This window comes from Cavia porcellus, unplaced genomic scaffold (assembly GCF_034190915.1).
Source record: "Cavia porcellus strain 051 isolate PalLab524CR breed Dunkin Hartley unplaced genomic scaffold, mCavPor4.1 scaffold_28, whole genome shotgun sequence".
NCBI classification, from domain to species: domain Eukaryota; kingdom Metazoa; phylum Chordata; class Mammalia; order Rodentia; family Caviidae; genus Cavia; species Cavia porcellus.
This window is the reverse complement of record NW_026947511.1, coordinates 11,790,412-11,809,895: the sequence shown is the minus strand read 5'-3', so window position 1 is coordinate 11,809,895 and position 19,484 is coordinate 11,790,412. Positions and strand designations below refer to the sequence as shown.

The window sequence follows — 19,484 nt, the reverse complement described above, 5'->3', positions numbered from 1 at the left end:
AATAACTAATGCTGCCAGGGGCAGGTGTAGAAAAGAACCCTTCTCCACTGTTGACAGGAGTGTATACTGGTACAACACCTCTGGAAATCAGTGTGGAGATTCCTCAAAAAACTAGGATTAGCTTTCAACTCAGTTATTTCCCTTCTAGATACTTTCCCAGAAGAATTAAAAACATCATACCACACAGATATATGTGCACTCGTGTTTATAGCAGCACAATTTGTAATAACTAAATCTTGGAAACAACACAAATGCTCATCAGTGGAGGAATGGATACAAAAAGATGAGGTAATTTTATATAATGAGGTACTACTCTGCTGTAAAGAAGGATAAGCCCAAAACTTTTATAGGTAAATGGGTGCAATTAGAGACCATACTTAGAAGTGAAATAAATCAAACTCACATGTGTAAACATCATATTTTCTCCCTACTGTAAGAAACTGGAAAAGTAAATAAGGTCCAAAATCTACCACAGATATTGTGAAAAGGAAAGAAACTGCTCAAAAGGAAAGAACAACTGGGATGGATGAAAGGGGAAAAGAAAAAAGAGGGGGGAAATATATATATATATCACAGCTAAGCTAGTTATACTGCTGATTTCTTTTAGTTCACCAAAAAACTAAATAAATAAATAAAACAGTTTGTGCTTATATTCCTGGGTCAATTATGTGTGCCTATATTATGTAATCTGAACACCTACTTTGAAGATAGCAACACAGTATATTATCCATTGTTAATTTCCTACTATCTTGTTAGGAAATTATGTGCCTATTTATTGGTTTTTTTTTCTCTTTAAAATAAAAAAGAGAATCCTTACTATACTGTTCTACATAAATAAACCAGTCAAGACACAGTAACTACTACCATGAGGCCACTATAATTATTAGTAACTTCTTCAAGTCTCTCATTTTGGAAGCTAAAACGAAGTCCTAAAGATCTTTTCATTGCTACCACAGCAAGATCCTTTGCTCTATCAATTAGTGGAACAGAGAATTTCTGTTCCGCTGGAATTCAAAGCACCAGAACGTGGTAGAAAATATGCTTGGAAAACAGAAGAGGTTACAAAAGTGAAAACTAAATTTAAATATTCCATCTGTGAGCTGAGACTGTTTATACATGCCTGTAATCCCAACTACTTGGGAGGCTAAGACAGAAGGATCACATTTCAAGGGTAGCTGGGCAATTTAGCAAGAGTTTGTCTCAAAATAAAAAATAAAAAGTGCTGGAGAATTACCTCAGTGGGGCAGCTTTCCGGGGTTTGATCCTAAGCATGGAGAGCAGAAGGGGAGATTCCATCTCCTTTGTCACTTTGTCTGAAGCTACCTCTTTACTTTAGTCCAAACACACAATCCACACCTGTCTTCTCAGCACACAAGTCTGTATCCTAACGCTGAACAGAGGCTGCCTCAAAGACCCAGGGACAGTTTGACCTATAATGTAGTCTGTATAGCTTCAAAAGTTACACTTGTTTCTACTAGCACACACAAAAAGTCAGGATCTAAAACTCTCAATTTTCAACTGCTCTTGAAAATTCAGGAGGTCAAAGACTACAAGATACAGTGACAACAAGCACTTTGAGAGTGGACCCCTTCTCCAGAACTGCACCTGCTCCCACCCTGTTCTGGCTCTCCACTCTTCCTTATTTATAGAACTTGATTGCCCTTCTTAAGGATTTAGGTTTGAAGTTTGCTTCCCTAAAGCTTTTTACAGACCAAGTGTTTTGTTCTTCTTCTGCCCCCAGGAGAAAATGATACCAGCAAGGAAACTAAGAGAAAGAACAGAAACAAAAGCTGAACAAAATTTTTGGAACAAAAGCTGATATTGCTGGGCTTTGAACAATCTTGGGCTGTGCTTAGAGTGATGGCAAAGCTAAAGGCAAATATGGACATATGCTTGGCATTTGGCTATTTGAGGGCAAAAGTACACTTGATAAAAATTGCTATCAATGCAAAAAGAGTAATTAAAGTAAAGGGAGATGCCCATCCCAGACCGCTGAAGTATAGACTGAGCTATCAGCAGACACTGTTGCTTGTCTTGATATCCCCAGTAATCGAGAAATTTTCTGCAGATCTAGCAAAACTAGCTCCCAGGACCAATGCCACTTACCTTTGTTGTTTTCAATGGTCCCACTGGTGACAAACAAGAGGGTGAGAAGAGACACTGTAATGGCAGTCATCATCACAAGGAGGAAAATTAAGAGTATCTCCAGCATGGAGAAGGAACGCTTTGCCATTTCTCCTGAGATGAAGTAGAAATGAAAGAAGAAACATAAGAGAGGAAGACAAAATCATACATTAAAATGCATGTGCTTCAAACTGCCCAGGGGTAGTAGAAATTAGCTCTTTCATATTGACTCTGCCAAGCAACGGAAGGGCAGAGCACACTCACCACTAGCTCCATCAGAATAAGCACATGACTCCCATTTGAGAGACTACACATTTTGAGAAGGCTCAAGTATGGTTTCAAATCACAGCACAATGCTCCTCCTGCAACCATTACCTGCAAGTCAGCACTGGCAACTGAGGTAACATCTATTTCCTTCTCTTGACCCAAGAGCATTCTTATGATGAAGATGGCTTTTGATAGCCTAGGCCCTGCTGGAAATTCTATCAGAAATGATGACTGATACACACATCCTGCTGTGTTTAGGGGACAAGTGATTGGGGTCACCACGATAATTCATGTGCTAAGTAAAATCATCTTCTCCAGATGGAGGTTGAAACCCATAACTTTGGTCTTCGTGTTCTAATTTTCAATATATAGGAAAGGGAGTTGCCATGTCTAGTCTTAAGCCAGGTGTTACTAAAATTTCTCTTTAGTGATCAGAATTATCCCACATATTTTGCATTCCTATGTCGTATAAATGCATTTTATAGGTTCCTTTCAGTGTTTTTGAGAAAGCAGAGGATGCCTATAATAGCTAAAATCTCATGCATTACAATAAGAAGTATAACATAGTGATGAGAAACTGGATTCTGATTTCCTGCTTAAGTCCCATTTCTGCCACTTGCTGGGTCATTTTAGGAAATCCTCCTTCAATACTGAATCTCAGTTTCCCCATCTCCAAATAGAGTTAGGATGATAATTCTAGAACATGTCTCACAGATTTTCTATAAAAATAAGATGGCATGATGCAAATAACACTTCCTTTCTTCCACAGGATATAGTCAGTGTTCAGAATGCTAGTATTTATCATTAGGTTTCAAAATAACAAAGACTCGGTACCCCCCTCTGCCTTTGAAAGGGGATTATAAGAAGCTAATGCTAAGGGCTATCAGAGTCAAAGGTGACACCTTCAAAGTCCATTTTCTCAATTCATGCATTAGGATAGCTGAGCGATAATATGGACTTGAAATTCCAGTACATTTCTTCAGAATGAATGCTTTGTGGCTGTGATGCTGCTACGTCATCCTGCAAAAGGGCATCAAACAGGTGCATTTGATGCAGCCCACACAGCGTTTTGTTTTTGTTTCAATTTCACCTACATGACAAAATAAAAGCTACCTTGTGTCGTTTCTTTGTAAAGAGAGTTTATATTTGTGAGTCTGAACGTTCGTATTTTCTCTCACAATCATCCATAAAATACAGCAGCAGCTGCCATTCTGTTTAGATACAGCAAGCACTCTTCAAGCTGCTAATCACCACCCCGCCAGCCGAGACCTCTAAATAATTCCCTGGTATATGCAGGCATTTGATTTTGTAATCTTAGGCTTTGAGGTAAAACATCTATATGACAGCAAACATTCAAGAGGTGGGATAAAACGAGGTTGATCAGAGACACTGGGCATCATCTCACATTTCCTGGGTACTGGAAATTTTATTCTTCCTTTTGTCACCACCGAAATCAACCTTGCCACCAGAGAGCAAGGACAACGTCAAATCTAGGGCAAAACTAGTTCAATTGGTCTCATTCTCTCAACTTGTATCATCAGTCCCAGAAATCCCAAAGCACATCAAAAACATGCCTCTGAAAACGTCCATTACTAAAGAGACATACTAGATAGTACCTGCTTCCCCAGAAAACTTCAAAAGCATTATATCTAGTTCTTGCTCAAGGTTTTATTTTCTATGAGCCTTCTTTCAAGCCAAGATGACCAACAACTGGATGCCCCAAGAACACAGCATCAGTACTCAGATTGTGTGTGGAAACGTAGTCATGCCATAGGAGCCTGTGTATCCGATTGGTGGTGCAAATTTCTCTCCCTTACTCAGACTTGAATGATCGACCTCATATAGTTCACCACTCTGTTTAGCTGCCACGATTGCAACCAAGACATTAAAAGGTCTTTTAAAACTATTGTGGCTAACTTTACCATCACCTTTAGGGAAATAAAAATTTAGGTTAGCACAATTTGTTTCTCCCTGGTGATTAAAATGTGAATTAACATGATGCAAATGTCTTATCAGACTTCAGAATGCAAATACACCTTCAAAAGCTGAGCCCATGATTGTATCTTACGTGATTTTAGATTTCATAATGGTTCCCACTCAACCTGTCAAAACCTACAAGCTCAGGGATGAGACTAGTGACACAATAGCAAGCTATTATCATATTATCACACTGGAGTCCCTGTTTTTCAAGGTGTCAGTAAAAAAGTAACAATTTGTAAAAATAGATTTTGAAAGCTATGAAAATGAAGTGGAAGCTTTAAGACTTTCTTGAAATCTCTGAGCCCATAAGGTGACTCATGATTTCCCTTTTTCCCCTCCCTCTCTAACAAAACAATCATTCTTACCTGATTCTACTACTCAGAAGAGTTTCTGTATCCTAGTAAAGCGAATGGCTGCTCAGAACCTGGCTCCGTTTGCACATTGCTGGGCTTAGACTCTCAACACTTGGAAATCTGCTGAAGAAAGAGTTTTATAGTCAAATCCAGGAACGTTACAGTTCTCATTAGCATACCTTTGTAGGCTTGATACCAGGATAAGATTAAATTGTATTGATTTAAAAAAGGCTAACGTTCAAATTCTCCTAGGACAGCTGTTGTTGGAGACAGGAGTTGCATAAGGCTCCTAGACTGAAGGTCATTTCAAGCATTATACAACTTTTCCAGCATAACATGTTCTGTGGAAAGCCTGCAATCCAGATTCTCTCTCTCTCTCTCTCTCTCTCTCTCTCTCTCTCTCTCTCTCTCTCTCTCCTTACACACATACATAACAGCAAAATATTAAGAAGTAATTATCCAGTCATGTTAGATGTTTTGGGTTTTGGTCTTTTGCCCTCTTGGTGTTTTCTGTAATAGATATTCAATTCATCATTCTGTAATGAAGAAAATAAAACGCTTTTTCTCCTCATAGACAATGTATTCTATCAAACAGAATAAAAAACAATGGCCCACAAGAGAAAAGAAATAAGAAATGGGCCAACTCTCCTGCTTGTTTGTTTGTTTTTCCTAGTAACTCAGAAGTTTCCAGAATGCCACTTGCAGGCTGTTGCAGAGTAAGAACAGACCAGATCCCCAAATTCCAATTGAAACACTAGAGCTTTAAGAGCCTTTGGTTAGGTCATTTAGCAATGTATCTTAGATGTTTTCCTGCTCCTACAGAAGGAAATGGGTTACATCACAGTAGTAACCAATTTTTGTATTAATCATGATAGAATCCTTGGTTACAAAGAACAAATATACCTAATTTAAGGTGGGCAGTAAAGGCAAATTCATAGCAAGAAAAGCTAAGACCAAGCTCAGGAAGGCCAGAATCAGGGAAGCTCTGCAGATCTAGAGAGCAGGGGCTATGTATGGAACCATCTCTCTACAGCGTCCCCACTGAGATGGATGCTTTTCAGTTACCTTAGGTCTCTGAGTTGTTCCCTTCAGGGTTGGAATCTGACTGGTCCACCTCAGGTCATTTACTGACCCTTTCCTTTGAGGGGACTCTTAAATGAAAATCTTAACAAGAATATGCCCAAAGAGTTTTCCCCAAAAAATCAAAGTGGAACAGATACTACACAGATAAGAACTGCCCATTAGTGAAGGGTCACCAGGTTTTCTTCTCTCATTCTCCTCCTTTGCAGTGGAAGCCCCAGTTGACTCATGGTCTCTTCCAAATTCTTGAGAGTTCTCATTCCTCATAAAGGGAATCACACTATGGCCCTATCTTAGTCACTTTCTCACTGCTGCTATACAGCACTGGACATCTAGAGTTTAAAGGAGGAGAGGTTTATTTGGGTTCACAATTTTTAGAGGGTTCATTCCATAGTTGGCAGGGGTCACTCTGTATCTGCTTTTCCTAGTAACTCAGAATACAGTTACAATTCAAATACAGAGTGGCATGGCGGAATGGACTGGCACAAAAGAAATGTCATTTGAAGGCCCATACCTGGTCAATAAAGGGGCAAGAATCACGCAGATTCCAACTGTGACAGAAGAAGAAAGTTTTTGAGCCTGGGAGACCCAGTGACCACCAAAAGAGCTGGCACTGATAGCCAGATACACGACTACGCTGGGGTGGGATGAAGATGTAGTCAGGGTGAATATTTTAGGTTGTGCATGTATTATATGTTGTCTGAGGGATACTCACATAAATCTTATTAGCAAGCATAAGCTAACTGCTCTTCTCCACCTCAACATATTTACTTATATCCACATACTCTGCTTATTTTATAAATGAAGAAATAGACACAGAAAGATTAGTGGTTTATCAAAGAAAACAAGATGGTTAAAAGTGAGCATGATATGGCAATGTAGGTTGTAGGTTGTAATCCCAAGCTTCTGGTCTCTGGATAAGGCTTCTTACGTTTCATCAGATTACCACTATCTACATCACCTTGCCCTGGTGATGGCATAAGAGTATGAAAGTCCACATGTTCACTCTTATTAGCAGCTGATGGAACGAAGCCATGTCCTCTGTCTTAACACTCTGCCAGAGGAAGGAACTACCCAGTACAAAGTAAAGGCAACTAAGAAAACTGCATTCAAGCTGGAAGACTATTTCTTCCCAATCCCTGACTCACTCCTGAACCATCAATTCTTAACATTAGCATCACAAATTTTCTTATACTTATTTATTCATACTGTTATGGTTTATATCAGATGGTCCCCCAAGTCTCATGCAATCACAGATGAGGCTGAATCTAGCGTTCATGATTGGTTCATTGTCTTGCACTGGGATTGGTGGTGTGAGTGTTACACCCACCCAGGGGTGGAGCCAGCATATAGTGCAAAGGCAGAAAGAAGGCATGTCTGTCTCCCTTTTGTTCTATTCATGGTTACGCTTGGAGCTACCATGAATGGCTGCCCCTCAGTCATGCCACTGTGCCCTGAAATCAGCTAAGTATGGACTGAAATCTCCAAAAAAATGTAAGAAATAACTCTTTCCTTACTTCATGTGGGGCATCAGGTATTTTGTCTCAACAAGGAGAAAAAACTAACCAAGGCACATACCATTAACCTAAACATTTTTAAATGTTTTGATTAATATATAGTGACTATACATAATATATAGTGATTAAAGTATAATGTAATTTTCAATTGAGATATAAAATATATACTAATCAAATCAGGATAGCTAATGTTTCCACCTCTGTATCATTAGTTTGTGTTTGGCGGCTTCAAGTTCTTCCCTTCTACTTATTTACAAAACACATAATAGATTATTGTGAACCAAAATTCCCTCATTGCCATAAAATACTAGAACTTATTGACCAATCTGAGTTAGTTTTTAAAAGGTGCTAGGGAATCAATTTATTTTTCTGAAAACTAATAGCAAAAAATTGGGGAGAAATTAAGAAATAAAAAAATTACTCTTTTTGTGCTGTACACACACAACCTTCCTTTGGGAAGGTCAAATTGTTGAGAAGTGATAGTTTCTCACTTTCAAAGTATTAGAGCTAAGAAATGAGGAAGAAATGACAGACTTAGTAGAGTTATTGAAAGTCTTACTGTATCATTCAAAAATTCTTACCAGAAAGTAAAATGTAAATTGGATCAGCCTCTAGATCTTAATGCTTGTTTATAGGAAATACAAAACTAAATATGTCAGAGGGCATTGTGGGGATACAATAAGCAAAATCCAAGCTAGGAGATACTGTCAAATGAATGACCTATTTTCTTTAACAAATCCTGTGAAGAAGGAAAGAAGAGAAAGCAACAGGAAGAGAGAGAAGTGGAGACCTGAGAGAGAAGAACCAGAATAAGATGTGTGGAAGAAGGGAGAGGAGGGAGGAGGGAAGAGAAAAGCTATAGGTTAAAGGAGGGTTAAGAGACATATCAGTGATATGTTGTAAGCCCAAAACCAACATTACACAGAACCTGATTCTTCTGAAGCTATGAGGAATTAAGGAAACTCCTATACTGTCCAGTGTTTTGCCAGTATTGAGGGATTATTGTTACAGTGCTAGCATGATAAAGGTATCATGATTATACTTTTTGGAGAAGTTTTTGTCATTCAGAGGTGCATTCTAAAACACATATTTTTAAGAACAAAAAAAATTCAAAAATTGAATGAATGGGTGGATAATGAATGGATGGATGGACCGTTTGAAGAGATGACAGGACAGATGAATGAGAAATAAAATTCATTCTTTGCTATGCTGGTTAACAGGCAAAGGGTAGGTTAAAAGCACTTGGCAGATACCATGGACATACCATGGAGATTCTGGTTATGTTCCAGAACCTTGTGAGAGGAAACTGGACACCCATTTGCCTTGATTTCCTGAGGTGGTTTAGGTTCTGCTTTTCAGGTGTACTGGCATGTGGCTCTGACTCAGAACTGACCAATCGATAGAAGGGGAACGTGGGAAATCCATTTTACCAGTTTGGATCTAGGCAACATGACCCTCAGCGGCAACCTGCTACCTAATCTCAGATGCTGAGTTGGCTACCTAATCTGTAACTGTGACCAAGGTAGGCTATCCCAAAGCAGCTGAGTTCTATGATTGAACCTGGAGAGTTGTTCTGGGAGCTCATGCTCTGCCTTCTATCTTCAGCCTTCCTGTGATGCTGAGAGTTATCTCTATCTGTCCTTTAATAAAGCCTTCCCTTTTTAAGCTCCCAGAGTGGATTCTATTATCTCTAGCAAAGAACCTGTTCAAATCTCACATTCCAAGAATTGGACTCATTGTATGTCAAGCTGTCTCTGAGAATATTTTTAAACATAAAATTAACAAGCAGTCTAAAAAAATTTTTAGGTCCAAAAAAGCTTATTTTAAAGTATACAGTGTTAGGGTTATCATCTCATGGCAATGCACAGGATGGAAAAAATTTCCTTGAACCCCAAAGCAGTTCCATCATCAGTTCAGGAGAGATTCATCTTTCTGCTTATCTTAGTTTAACCTTTATCTCAAGCAGCAGGCAGTGGACGAGCAGTCCCTTCCAGTCTATTTGGAATGCATGTTTCTTATTTAAGCACGTTTACACCCATCATACGCTAAGTATGAAGCTACAACTAGGGATATGACACAGGGGTTTAGAGGGCCCAAGTTCCCAAGAGAAGTCTCAGATTCAACCACAGTGGCAGGCAGAAAAAAATAGAGCATGATAGAAGAGGACACCACCAGTTTCTCTCCCTGCCCCTGAAATTCATAAACCCCAAATTCTTATCAAAAAGTACAAGTAGATGCTGACAATCCTCTGTTTGCCAGAGCACAGGGAAAACCACATCAGAGTTTCTCTCTTCACATTTACCCTACTTCTGCCCTCAGTAAAAAGGAAAAAGATACAGAGACATTGAGGGCTTGAGAAGGACTGGGATTTGAACTTTTTTTTCTTTTTTTTTTTTTTCATTTTAAGAATATGATTTGTTTTTTGAATCTCTCTGAGCTTTGTTTTACTTTTTATAAAAACAGAACCTTTAACAAGAAACTACCTTATTTAAAGTTCTCTACTAATTTTTCGGTTTTTTTGAGACAGGGTCCGTCTTACCAACCAAGGTTGGTCTTGAACTCACTATGTAGTCCAGGTTGGGCTTAAACTAATGGCAATCCTCCAGCCTCAGCCTCCTGAGTGCTGGATTACAGGTGTGCAGCAGCATGCCTGGCTCTTTGCTAATTTTATAACAGGATGTAGTTAATTATTATATTAATTAGGTTAAGCATGTTTACCCGAGAGTATGTACATTTTGTGTGTTTTCAAACTCAGTTATCTTTTCTCAATGTATCTCTTATGCCTGATTCCAAAGATCTCTCTCATAGTTTGATAAGCTCTACCTTGAGAGTGGATTATCTTTCATTACTTTCAACACATTCAAAGGGCTTAAAATCTACATAAAATTGAAATTACAAAATATCCCTATTTCTCCTTTTACATAAACAGTACAGAGCTCCACAACCTTTTCCATAGTATTTGAAAATTATTCCCTGATGATTTGTCTTTTTTCAAAACTACAGATAAGAATTTATTCCACTTGGCAATAGACAAGTGTGACCTGTTTGACATACAAGATTACAAAGGTAGGCTGGAAGAAAGCAAGCTACAGCTGCATTTATCATCATTTCAGAGACAGCAAGACAATAACTTCTGATGTAAATCATCGTCTGCCCACATATCAGACCCTCAGCATCTGCTGCCTGAACTGTACACCGATGGCAAAAGTTCCACATTACCTTTCAACAGAACTAGGAAAAAGGAAGACTAAAAGAAAAAAATCTGATTGTATGAAACTCCATCTTGACTCAGCTCGTATTTTCTCTTGCTAATACAGGGAAGGGGAAAGAAGAGGCTGAGCAGAGTTTGGCCTGAAGGTATATCGTCTCTCACATAGTGGACACAAACGAACCTGCAGAGGAACCCTGAATGGTAACAATCACCCGCTTCCCTGTCTGGAGCAAACTCTTGGGCAACCATGTATTAGAGTACCACTCCCTATCCGATCAGTCAAGAAGCAAACGGGAAAAGGAACCAGACAATCCCTTTGCCTAAGAGTGGAAGCATACCATTTCTCAGGTTTTCTGTTGTCTAACCCTTCCCAAGGGCAATCCAATTAAGATACAGGTATGTGGGAGAAGAAAAAGGTTTTGCTACAATTGTACACATAGCAGGAAGAATAATGCCTGCAGGAGGACTAAGCACTCTAGGTTTGTCATTAATTTGAGATGATGATAGAGCCAAGTAACATCTGAAACACCTAAGTTCAAAAGATATAACCAGTGAAATAACATAATACCATCTAATACTCCCTCTGTGTCATGGAGGCCAGCACCAAACCTTGATGACAATGAAAGCTGAGGTGGGACCTGAATTCTGAGGCAAAAAAGTTATGGTTGGAAACTCCAACTTGAAAAACGTAAGCTCCCCAAGAGGCCAAGGCGTAAGCCAATGAGTCTACTACATAAGATAGCCAAAGGGGAATCACATAGGAATCTTGGATTTGGAAAAGTCAAAGACAAGATCCAATTTAGGTCAGAGCCAGGATGGGGTCTGACTGGGATGTAATCCAAGCTAAAATTGATGAGGGATCAGACTGGAGAGGTTGGAGGTTGGGTACACATCTTGCACAAGGGATGTGTGTAACTCCAGTTTAGAGTCAGGAGAATAGAGAAACGGGTGTGGGCTGGGCTGGCTTATCTAGCCAGAACAAGAAAGATAATAATTAAAACAGCAACTTTATGAGCTCCTACAAATAGTCACTTATCAAGCCAGAGCAAGAAGTGTCATGTTTAAAAAATATTTTTAAAATAAATGAAATGGACTTATTTAACTCTTGGTATGTTCCAGACATGAATTGCCTCATTTAATAGTCACGATGACTATGAGGTTCACACTATTCCATTCTGCAGTTTACATTTGAATATAAAAAATGAGCCACAGAGAAGTTAAATAAATACACAAGGGCAACGGAGGGAAGCTAGATTCAAAACCAGATCGTTTGCCCTCAGAATTCTCTAGCTTAACTATTAGTTACTCTAAGGAAAATAAGTTCATGCATTTTAATAGTACTGACATACTTGATAGCCTCAGAATAAAAGTAAGATAATGCAAACAAAGAAATCAAAGCCCACAACACTATTATAAAAAGAAATCAAACACTTAGATTCAGCAATTGCAAGAAGTAAAGATTTGTCTAGGCCAGCTCCCTCCGACAGAGATAAAGTCACTTGCCCAAGGTCACTCGGTGAATGCCTGTAGTGCTCATTCATATCTGCTGCTCTGCACTTTCGTGGGTAAATGGTGAGGTGACGTTTTCCCCTCGGGTGGTGACTGCCAAAGAGCTCTGAGTGGCAGCAATAATATTTATCACCACCGGACTCAACTATTTTGTACGGAGACACTTAAGAGGGCGTGTGGCGTGACTTCCGCCTGGTCTCTCTTCTGCGCTGTGGTTACTCTGTGTCCCAAATGCCAGGTTACAAGATCTCTGAGTCATGGAAGATACCAACCTGAGAATCATTAGACCAGAAAAAGTTTTGCCATAACAATAAATCAATATTTGCATATTAAGCAACATGGGGGGAGGGTTATTTCCTCAGCAAACCTCCTGCCCATCCTGATTGATACACCTACAATGCCAGTTAATACAAATGACTCCTTAGCAAAAGTATAAATCCTCTTTTTTAATGTCTTGGCCCAAGAAATACTTTAAATCAAATGATCAAATGATTTTATCTGTACTTTTCAAAAACATTAAATTTTCTTTAATTCAATATGAGATCTCATGCATTCAACTCTAAAACATAATCAAAAATAGGAAATAAATAAAAAATTCCTCCAGGTTGCAAAAATTCATAAAATAAAGCCCGTTCCTTGTATACCATTAGGAAAGCACTAAAACTCATTCAGATTGTGATGGATTTTAATTTACACACAGTTCTAACCATCTGTTCTTTTTTTCTGATCATAAAAAATTAGAATAATCCAGCTTTTTGGAATCAAGCACACAGGGAGCAAAAGTGAAAGCTGACTCAGACTCAGATGAAAATGGCTCCGTGCCTCAGTGAGCAGAGTGACCGTCTGGGTCATTTAACAACTTCTGAGACAGAAGAGTGTGTAACACATTTGACGATACTTTCCCCCAAGATGTTTATTTTTGTTTCATTTTTCCACTTTGGGATCTAACATAAGGATGCACAAGTTTTAAAGCTACTAATAACAAAACAATAAAATGAAACAAAGCAGAAACAGAGACAACTAAACTAATCCATTTTAAGATGATACTTTTTTTAGGAAGGGCTTTGGGGAACTTTCCTGGTCATCATTCTACTTCACTATGTTTTAAATTTTTCTGCAACGACCATCTATTATTTTGTGCTACAAAGGTGATTTTTCTAAAGGGGTCAATTCAGGTAGATGCAAAAGTCATATAGAATGAATAATTCCCCAACCAGGATAAAAAAGGAGATGTTGACTCTGCTAGCTACCTCTGTGCATCGGCAAATTAAGAATAAGAGCACACAGGTAGCAGAGCTTCTTCGTTTTTTAGATGTATGACTCTGTCCTGGATGAGTTCATAAGCGAGCAGACTGAGCCCATGAGACCTTTAGTACACGCAAGCACAGCGCATGGGACTTGTGGAAGCAACAAGGAATCTGCCAGTCCGGTCAGGACTGATGGAACAAGGTGCATTCCACATGCTTATTCACTTCACTAATCAGAAAGCAATCTGAGCTGCTGGCCAGGCCCAGGTAAAATAACCCTTGGATGCACCATAAAAGATAAAGTTTCTTCTCAGCTAGGTAACTGTATTAGTATTTACGTGAGGGACTCAGTTACAGTAGGTTGCCTGGAGCTCTGGCCAAGTTGTCAAAACTGCTGCCTTGCAAATGAGTCCAAAGAGCTGAAGATATGATTGGAAATTAGAATTTTTTTTTTCCTTTTGTACATGTCAGTTCTAGGGTTGATATGTTCTGGATTAAGTGTGGCCCAATCAAAACAGACACCAAGATAAACAACGGCAGAACTACATTCCAGCGAGTATCAACCAGCCTGGGTGAGCTTCTTTTTAAAGAAATTATGAAATTTGCTTTGGCTGAGAGATTTCTTCATTCAAAGACCCAATCATCAAGTTATAAACTTTAAAAATAGAACACGTAGTCAAAACATAAAATAAAGCCAAAAAGAAAAGCAAGCCTGCCAATCTCACCTCATACTGCTGAAAAATTACTTCACCATCATGAAGGAAACAAATTACCAGTGGCAGTTTTATGAAGTCTTAAGAGCACCATGAAAGGGGAAATCACTAGAGAACTGGCACGATGTGTCTGACAGGCCTGTCAGCACTGCTCAGTGAGGTTGCTCCAGCCAAACCAGTTTTCTCAGATCAGTTATGCAATGGGAGAAAGCATCTTGCTCTAATATAAGTGGGTTATAGTTTGAATTATCCTTTAAATCCCTTCCAAGGGAGATAAAGCAAACTCAGTTTAGAGAGGAAAAAAATGAAACCACAATCAATGCTTCTTGTATCAGAAAAAAAGAGGACTATGTTTGAGTGAGGCAAGGCCTCACACTCTTATTTAGGGCAGAAATAAATATACAGACACATTTAAAAGCTCTCCTAAGAGTTGAGTGCTTTAGAGCAGGTAAGTGTGTGGGGGAAACCTAAAGATTCTACTTTCAAGAAAGCAGCGCCAAGTAACACCAGGTCTCAAGACAATAGAAATGAATAATGACTGTCACAATCTATTGCAAAGTAAACTCACAACTGCCTGCTTGCAAAGCAGGGGCTTATGCCTGTTGGGCTAAATCCCCAGCCCCTTGGTGGTTAATCTTAGTTGTGTCAATTTAATTGGCTCTGGAGCTACCTAGGGGATTAGTAAATCAGGCTTCTGGGTGTATCTAGGCGGTCACAGAGGTGTGACCCTGGAATCACATCTGGCCACTCACCCTTCTGTTTCTCTGCTTCCTGGCCACTATGGACAAGCAGTTTTCTCCACTGTGCTCTTCTGCAGTGATGTTCCTGCCATGGAGGCTGCCAGCTCTGTACTGGATCCCTGAAACTGTGAGCCAAACTGAACTTCTACTCCTTTAAATTGTGGATTTCAGGTATTGTATCGCAGTGATGGGAGAGCTGACTACCATAATCCACTTAGCTGAAGGACGCAGCCGCCACTCATTTATATCACAAGGAAACGTAGGCCAGTGTCGATGGAGCTTCTCCTGGTTAACGAAAAGTCAGTACTACAGATGTTTCTCTCAGACTTCTTGATTTTTAAATAAAGGCAATGAATTTTGAGAAAACAAAACCAAATGGGTTTATCAGGTTTATCAGGTCAGTGCTGTGCAGGACAGACTGAAAATATGTGGTCTCTAAGTTGCAACTAACGATATAATCCTTTTCTTGCTCCATTCAGAACTATTTTCCAAGCATACACGGAGTGTCAGATACTGTGCTAAGGCTAAATAATATAATGTTATGCATTGTATTAGGCAGGCAAAGTTCCTGCCTTCACAAATCTTACAATCTGGGTTGGGGATATCGCTGAAGGACAGTGTTTGCCTGTCATGTACTAGTTCCTGGACTCAACTTCAGAACTGAAAGGAACAAGAAAAAGTCTTATAATTAAATGTGAGTCGGAGATGAGGCACAGGTAATTCTATGTGGGATGTTGGAGGAGGGCGGTACTGGGAGCTGAATTTGAGCGCTTGTGCTTACTAGGCTGGTGCTGTGCACTGAGCCCTACAGAGGTAAGTCTTTACTGAACTACGCATACCTTGGGGTATATAGTAGGCAAACCTATTAAATGAGTTTGCCAGAAATGGGGCTTAAAAAATAGCTTTGCTAAAGCAGTAATGTCTAATTTGAGCCCCAAAAGGTAGCAGTTAACCTAGTATATCAGTTATCTTTGGCTGCATAACAAACCACTGCAAGATTTAATAGGCTGAAATGACAGCAATGTATTTAGCTCACAGTTCTGCGGGTTAGCAACTGGGGCCGAGCTCAGTCAGGCGGCTCTGGGAGGTAGCTGGCTAATACAGTGACAGAGCTGCTAGGGTGGCTGGAGGCTGCTGGCCTAGGATGGCCTCCACTTGGGCGGTTTACCTTTGTCCCTCAGGGTCTCTTATTCTTCAGCAAGCCACTCAGGGCTTGTTCACATGGCACCTGGGAAATCTTGCAAGAGAAGGAGGGGAAACACACAAGCCTTCTCAATGCCTGGGCCCAGAGATGGCACACAGTTAACTTCCTCTGCATCCTGTGGACCAAAGCAAGTTTCAGGCCTCGCTCTCCTGAAGGGGAGGAGAAACGGTCTCCCCCTCCGGATGGGAAGTCCCAGAAGGTGCAGAAGGTATAGTAACAGGGAGAACTGTGGCCATTTGGGCAGTCCTTTTCATTTGGTAAGAAGACAGGAGGTGAGCAAAATTCTCAAGATAACTGAGAGAGAAAAAAAAGTTTGAAAAATCCCCAGTGACTTGGAATGACAGGAACATAAAAGCAAAGGGGCCATCAGGGAAAGCTGGCAAGCACAGCCGTGAGGGACTCGGGCCCAATAAAATCAAAAGATTTTTTAAAGAAGTTTTCACCCTACAAAGCAGCCCCCCAAATACTAAGAAAGGTCAAATATAAACATCCTAGATAAAAGAGTTCTGGGAGTTCATACCAAGTTTGAAAATTTAGGGGAAGTATCCTAAGGAAAGCAGAATGTAAGGTGAACTTTGAAGAACAAAAAATGATTTTGCCACGTAGTTACAGCAGCGAATCAAAAAACAGTGTTAACTGAACTGCAGGAGCAGTAAAACCCAGAGCACATACAACAGCAACTGAGTCTAGGACCGAGCTTCGGAGCTTGCATCCACTGTAACATCCTGAAAGATGACGCTTTTGTGTAACACCCTTTCATATTCGTACCCTGATTATGCCAGGGTTAAGTAAGGCAGAACATGGAGTTATGTATGAATGCCAGCTCTCTGGCTGCACCCCAACCTCTTCCACCCACCAGTCCTTTGTGACATTGAGTCTAATGCAGGCTTTTGTAGGAGAACATGGAAAGATACAGATGAAAAGGTTAGTTACAGGCAGAGCGTGGAGGCGCTCAGATGCCAGGCTAAGGAATTGAAATTTAGTGAAGGCAGTACAAAGTCACTGAACATTTTTGCATAAAACTAACATTTTTGTATAAAACTGCATTTTCCAATCATTTATCTGGCAGAAGTGGATAAAATAAAACAGAGAGAACCTACGATGTTTCTTCCCTGTCCTTGTCTATGTTGAGCACTACTAATCAATACAGTTTTTCCTAAGAAGCTCAAATAGGTCCTTCAGATTCTTCCCAATCAAGTGCTATAGTGGTCAACAGGCAGGCTGAAATTTAATGAGCGAGAGGCAGGCAACAGCTTACGAGGCTGAGACGCCATTTAAAAGAGGAGGCCGTGGAAAGGGGAGAGGAAAATGTGTTGAGAAGTGCTGGTGAAGCCTGTCGGCAGGATTTGGAACTGGCTTAGTGAAAGAGGAGGAGTAGGTCACCAAATGTCACTCTAGTTTTCTGAGGTTGTGAGAGAACTGTCGTGCCCCTAACTAAAACAGTAGTAGTAATTTTTGACTTAGAAAAAGAAAACTTGGGGGAAACACACTGATTGAGAAGGGCAAAAAGAGAATGGCTAAAATTTCAGTGTCAGGAATAAAAACAAGGCCTAAAAGCATCAGAAAAACTGGATGTGGGTGGTGCATGCCTATAATCCCAGTGTTCAGGAGGCTGAGGCAGGAGGATCACCATGAGTTCAAGGCCAGCCTGGGCTACATAGTGAAACACGTCTCAAAAAGAATAAATAAGAATAATTTGAGTCTAGGATTTGTAAAAAAAAAAAAAAATTACAAAAATAAAAATTCACGAATATAACATTTCTATCAAAGATGATCATTTACATGGAAAGTATGGGAAATTTATTTTTTATTTTCCTTAGAAATATTACACTGCTCAAGAGTTCCAGTGCAACTAAACGGAATTATAGGTGAAAGATGATGCAAAAGAGGTTTTTGTGGTTTTGGTTTTGTGTGGTTTTTGGTTGCTTGGTTTTAGTGCTGGGGATTGAGTGGCCCAACTCAGTTTGTGACCATCAAACAAGCACTGGTACCACTGAGCTATGGCTCCAATCCCTGAAAACCTAAAAAGCCTGAAGATGACTCGCGTTGCATGTGAGGACACAGCTCCAGCAGCGGAAGCTGAGGGTCCTGTTTTTCTTTCGACTTTATCTGCATCTGAAGTGCTGACTTATAGGCTTGATTGTGCTATGAAATGCACTGTTTCGCCATGTCTAGCTCAGGATGGTTTTCATGTAATAAACGTGAGCGCCCCTGTTGAGAGGACGAGAGCAGAATTTTAAGCAATCCGCCTCCCAAAAAGGCATCATGGTGTAATGTACAGCTGCTTGAGTAAGGTTCTCCGAGTTTGAGTGTGAGCTCCGCCCTAGTGTGAGGCAGTCACTTACTTTTTCTGTGTGCCCATTCTCACATCTGGGGAAGTGTATCTACCAATGTTGTTGAGAGGGCACATATGATAAGAAACACATCTTAAATGAACTCAGTTACCAAACACAGCTGCTTCCCAATTGCTTCTTTTTAGTGTCAATACTTACCAAGAGCTAATGAATAATTCTTCTTGGACATTATTATAATCCATAGGGAGTTCTCATTTTCTCAGAAGAAAATTCTTTTTGGTAAATGAAGGAAGGCCTGCCGTGAAAGGGATTCTTACCTTCACCAACCTTCTGCCATCTGTACATGATCTTAACCTGAAGCTTATCTGTTATGGACAGCAGTCGTACCTCGTCTAAATGTATGTGAGCCTTGGAAAATGGACTTTGGCAAAAGGCCTTCTCTACTGCAGCTTGACAAAATCTTTTTTCTTTCCTTTTTTCTACTCTCTTTTCTTCTCTTCTTTTTTTCCCCTCCAGGACTGGGATTAGGACCCAAAGCCTTGCACATGCAAAGCATGCACTCTCCGGGAGTGTCAGGGAAAGGGTTAACAGTGGTGCAAGTCAGAGCCCTGCAGGTGTTTGCTGAAATGACCTGGCTGCTGCCTTGCTGTAGAGAAAATGGCTCTTTCCCCTGGCAGAGAAATGCTACACACAGGTGGCCTTAAGTGTGCTGTGCGAGTGTCCTTGCTTTTAGCCAGACCTGAGATACTCTGCTCTAAGGCACACAGGTCTGTAAGAAGCTAACAAACCGGGAACAGTGTTGGTGTGATTTTTCTCTCCACTGCCTGCCAAAGCCTCTGCTTCGTGCAAGATCCTTGTGCAGAGGGCTCCCTTTCCTCCACGGGTGGTAGTGTATTGCTGGGCCATGCTCATATCTGATGTATTTCTATGCTAAACTTACTTTTATTTTATAGCATCATGATGTGGCTCTTCTCTACTGCTGTAGATACAAACCTCGACTTTCTGTGGCCACGTAGGTGTGGCTCCTCGCTGTCACACACAGAAGTAGCTCCCAGCTCCAGCTCGACAAATCCTTGTTTCTACCTCTAGTAACCCAGAACCGCAAAGGAGCTGGCAATGGACAAAAGTACTCTTTACTTCGTCTCCAAAGACTTCCTTATAAATTTCATATTAATACAAAGTCATAAAGATGGAGACACTCTATGTGATTTGATTGGCGGAATGTGCAAGGCTGAGCATTTAGGG

General features: G+C 40.2%; 1 protein-coding gene across 2 annotated transcripts in view; it reads right to left on the bottom strand.

Moving 5' to 3' along the window:
* Asah2 (N-acylsphingosine amidohydrolase 2) overlaps nucleotides 1–19,484 on the bottom strand; it is a 104,455-nt gene that overhangs the window by 78,371 nt on the left and 6,600 nt on the right. The window contains exons 2-3 of one of the 2 annotated variants that reach the window (XM_003473912.5): nucleotides 4,737–4,847; nucleotides 2,107–2,238 (exon numbers count right to left, since the gene is read on the bottom strand). In XM_003473912.5, coding sequence (XP_003473960.1) covers nucleotides 2,107–2,233 — 127 coding nt within the window. In that variant the 5' untranslated portion in view covers nucleotides 2,234–2,238; nucleotides 4,737–4,847. The remainder of the gene's footprint in view (nucleotides 1–2,106; nucleotides 2,239–4,736; nucleotides 4,848–19,484) is intronic. The other variant, XM_023566718.2, reaches the window with a different exon arrangement.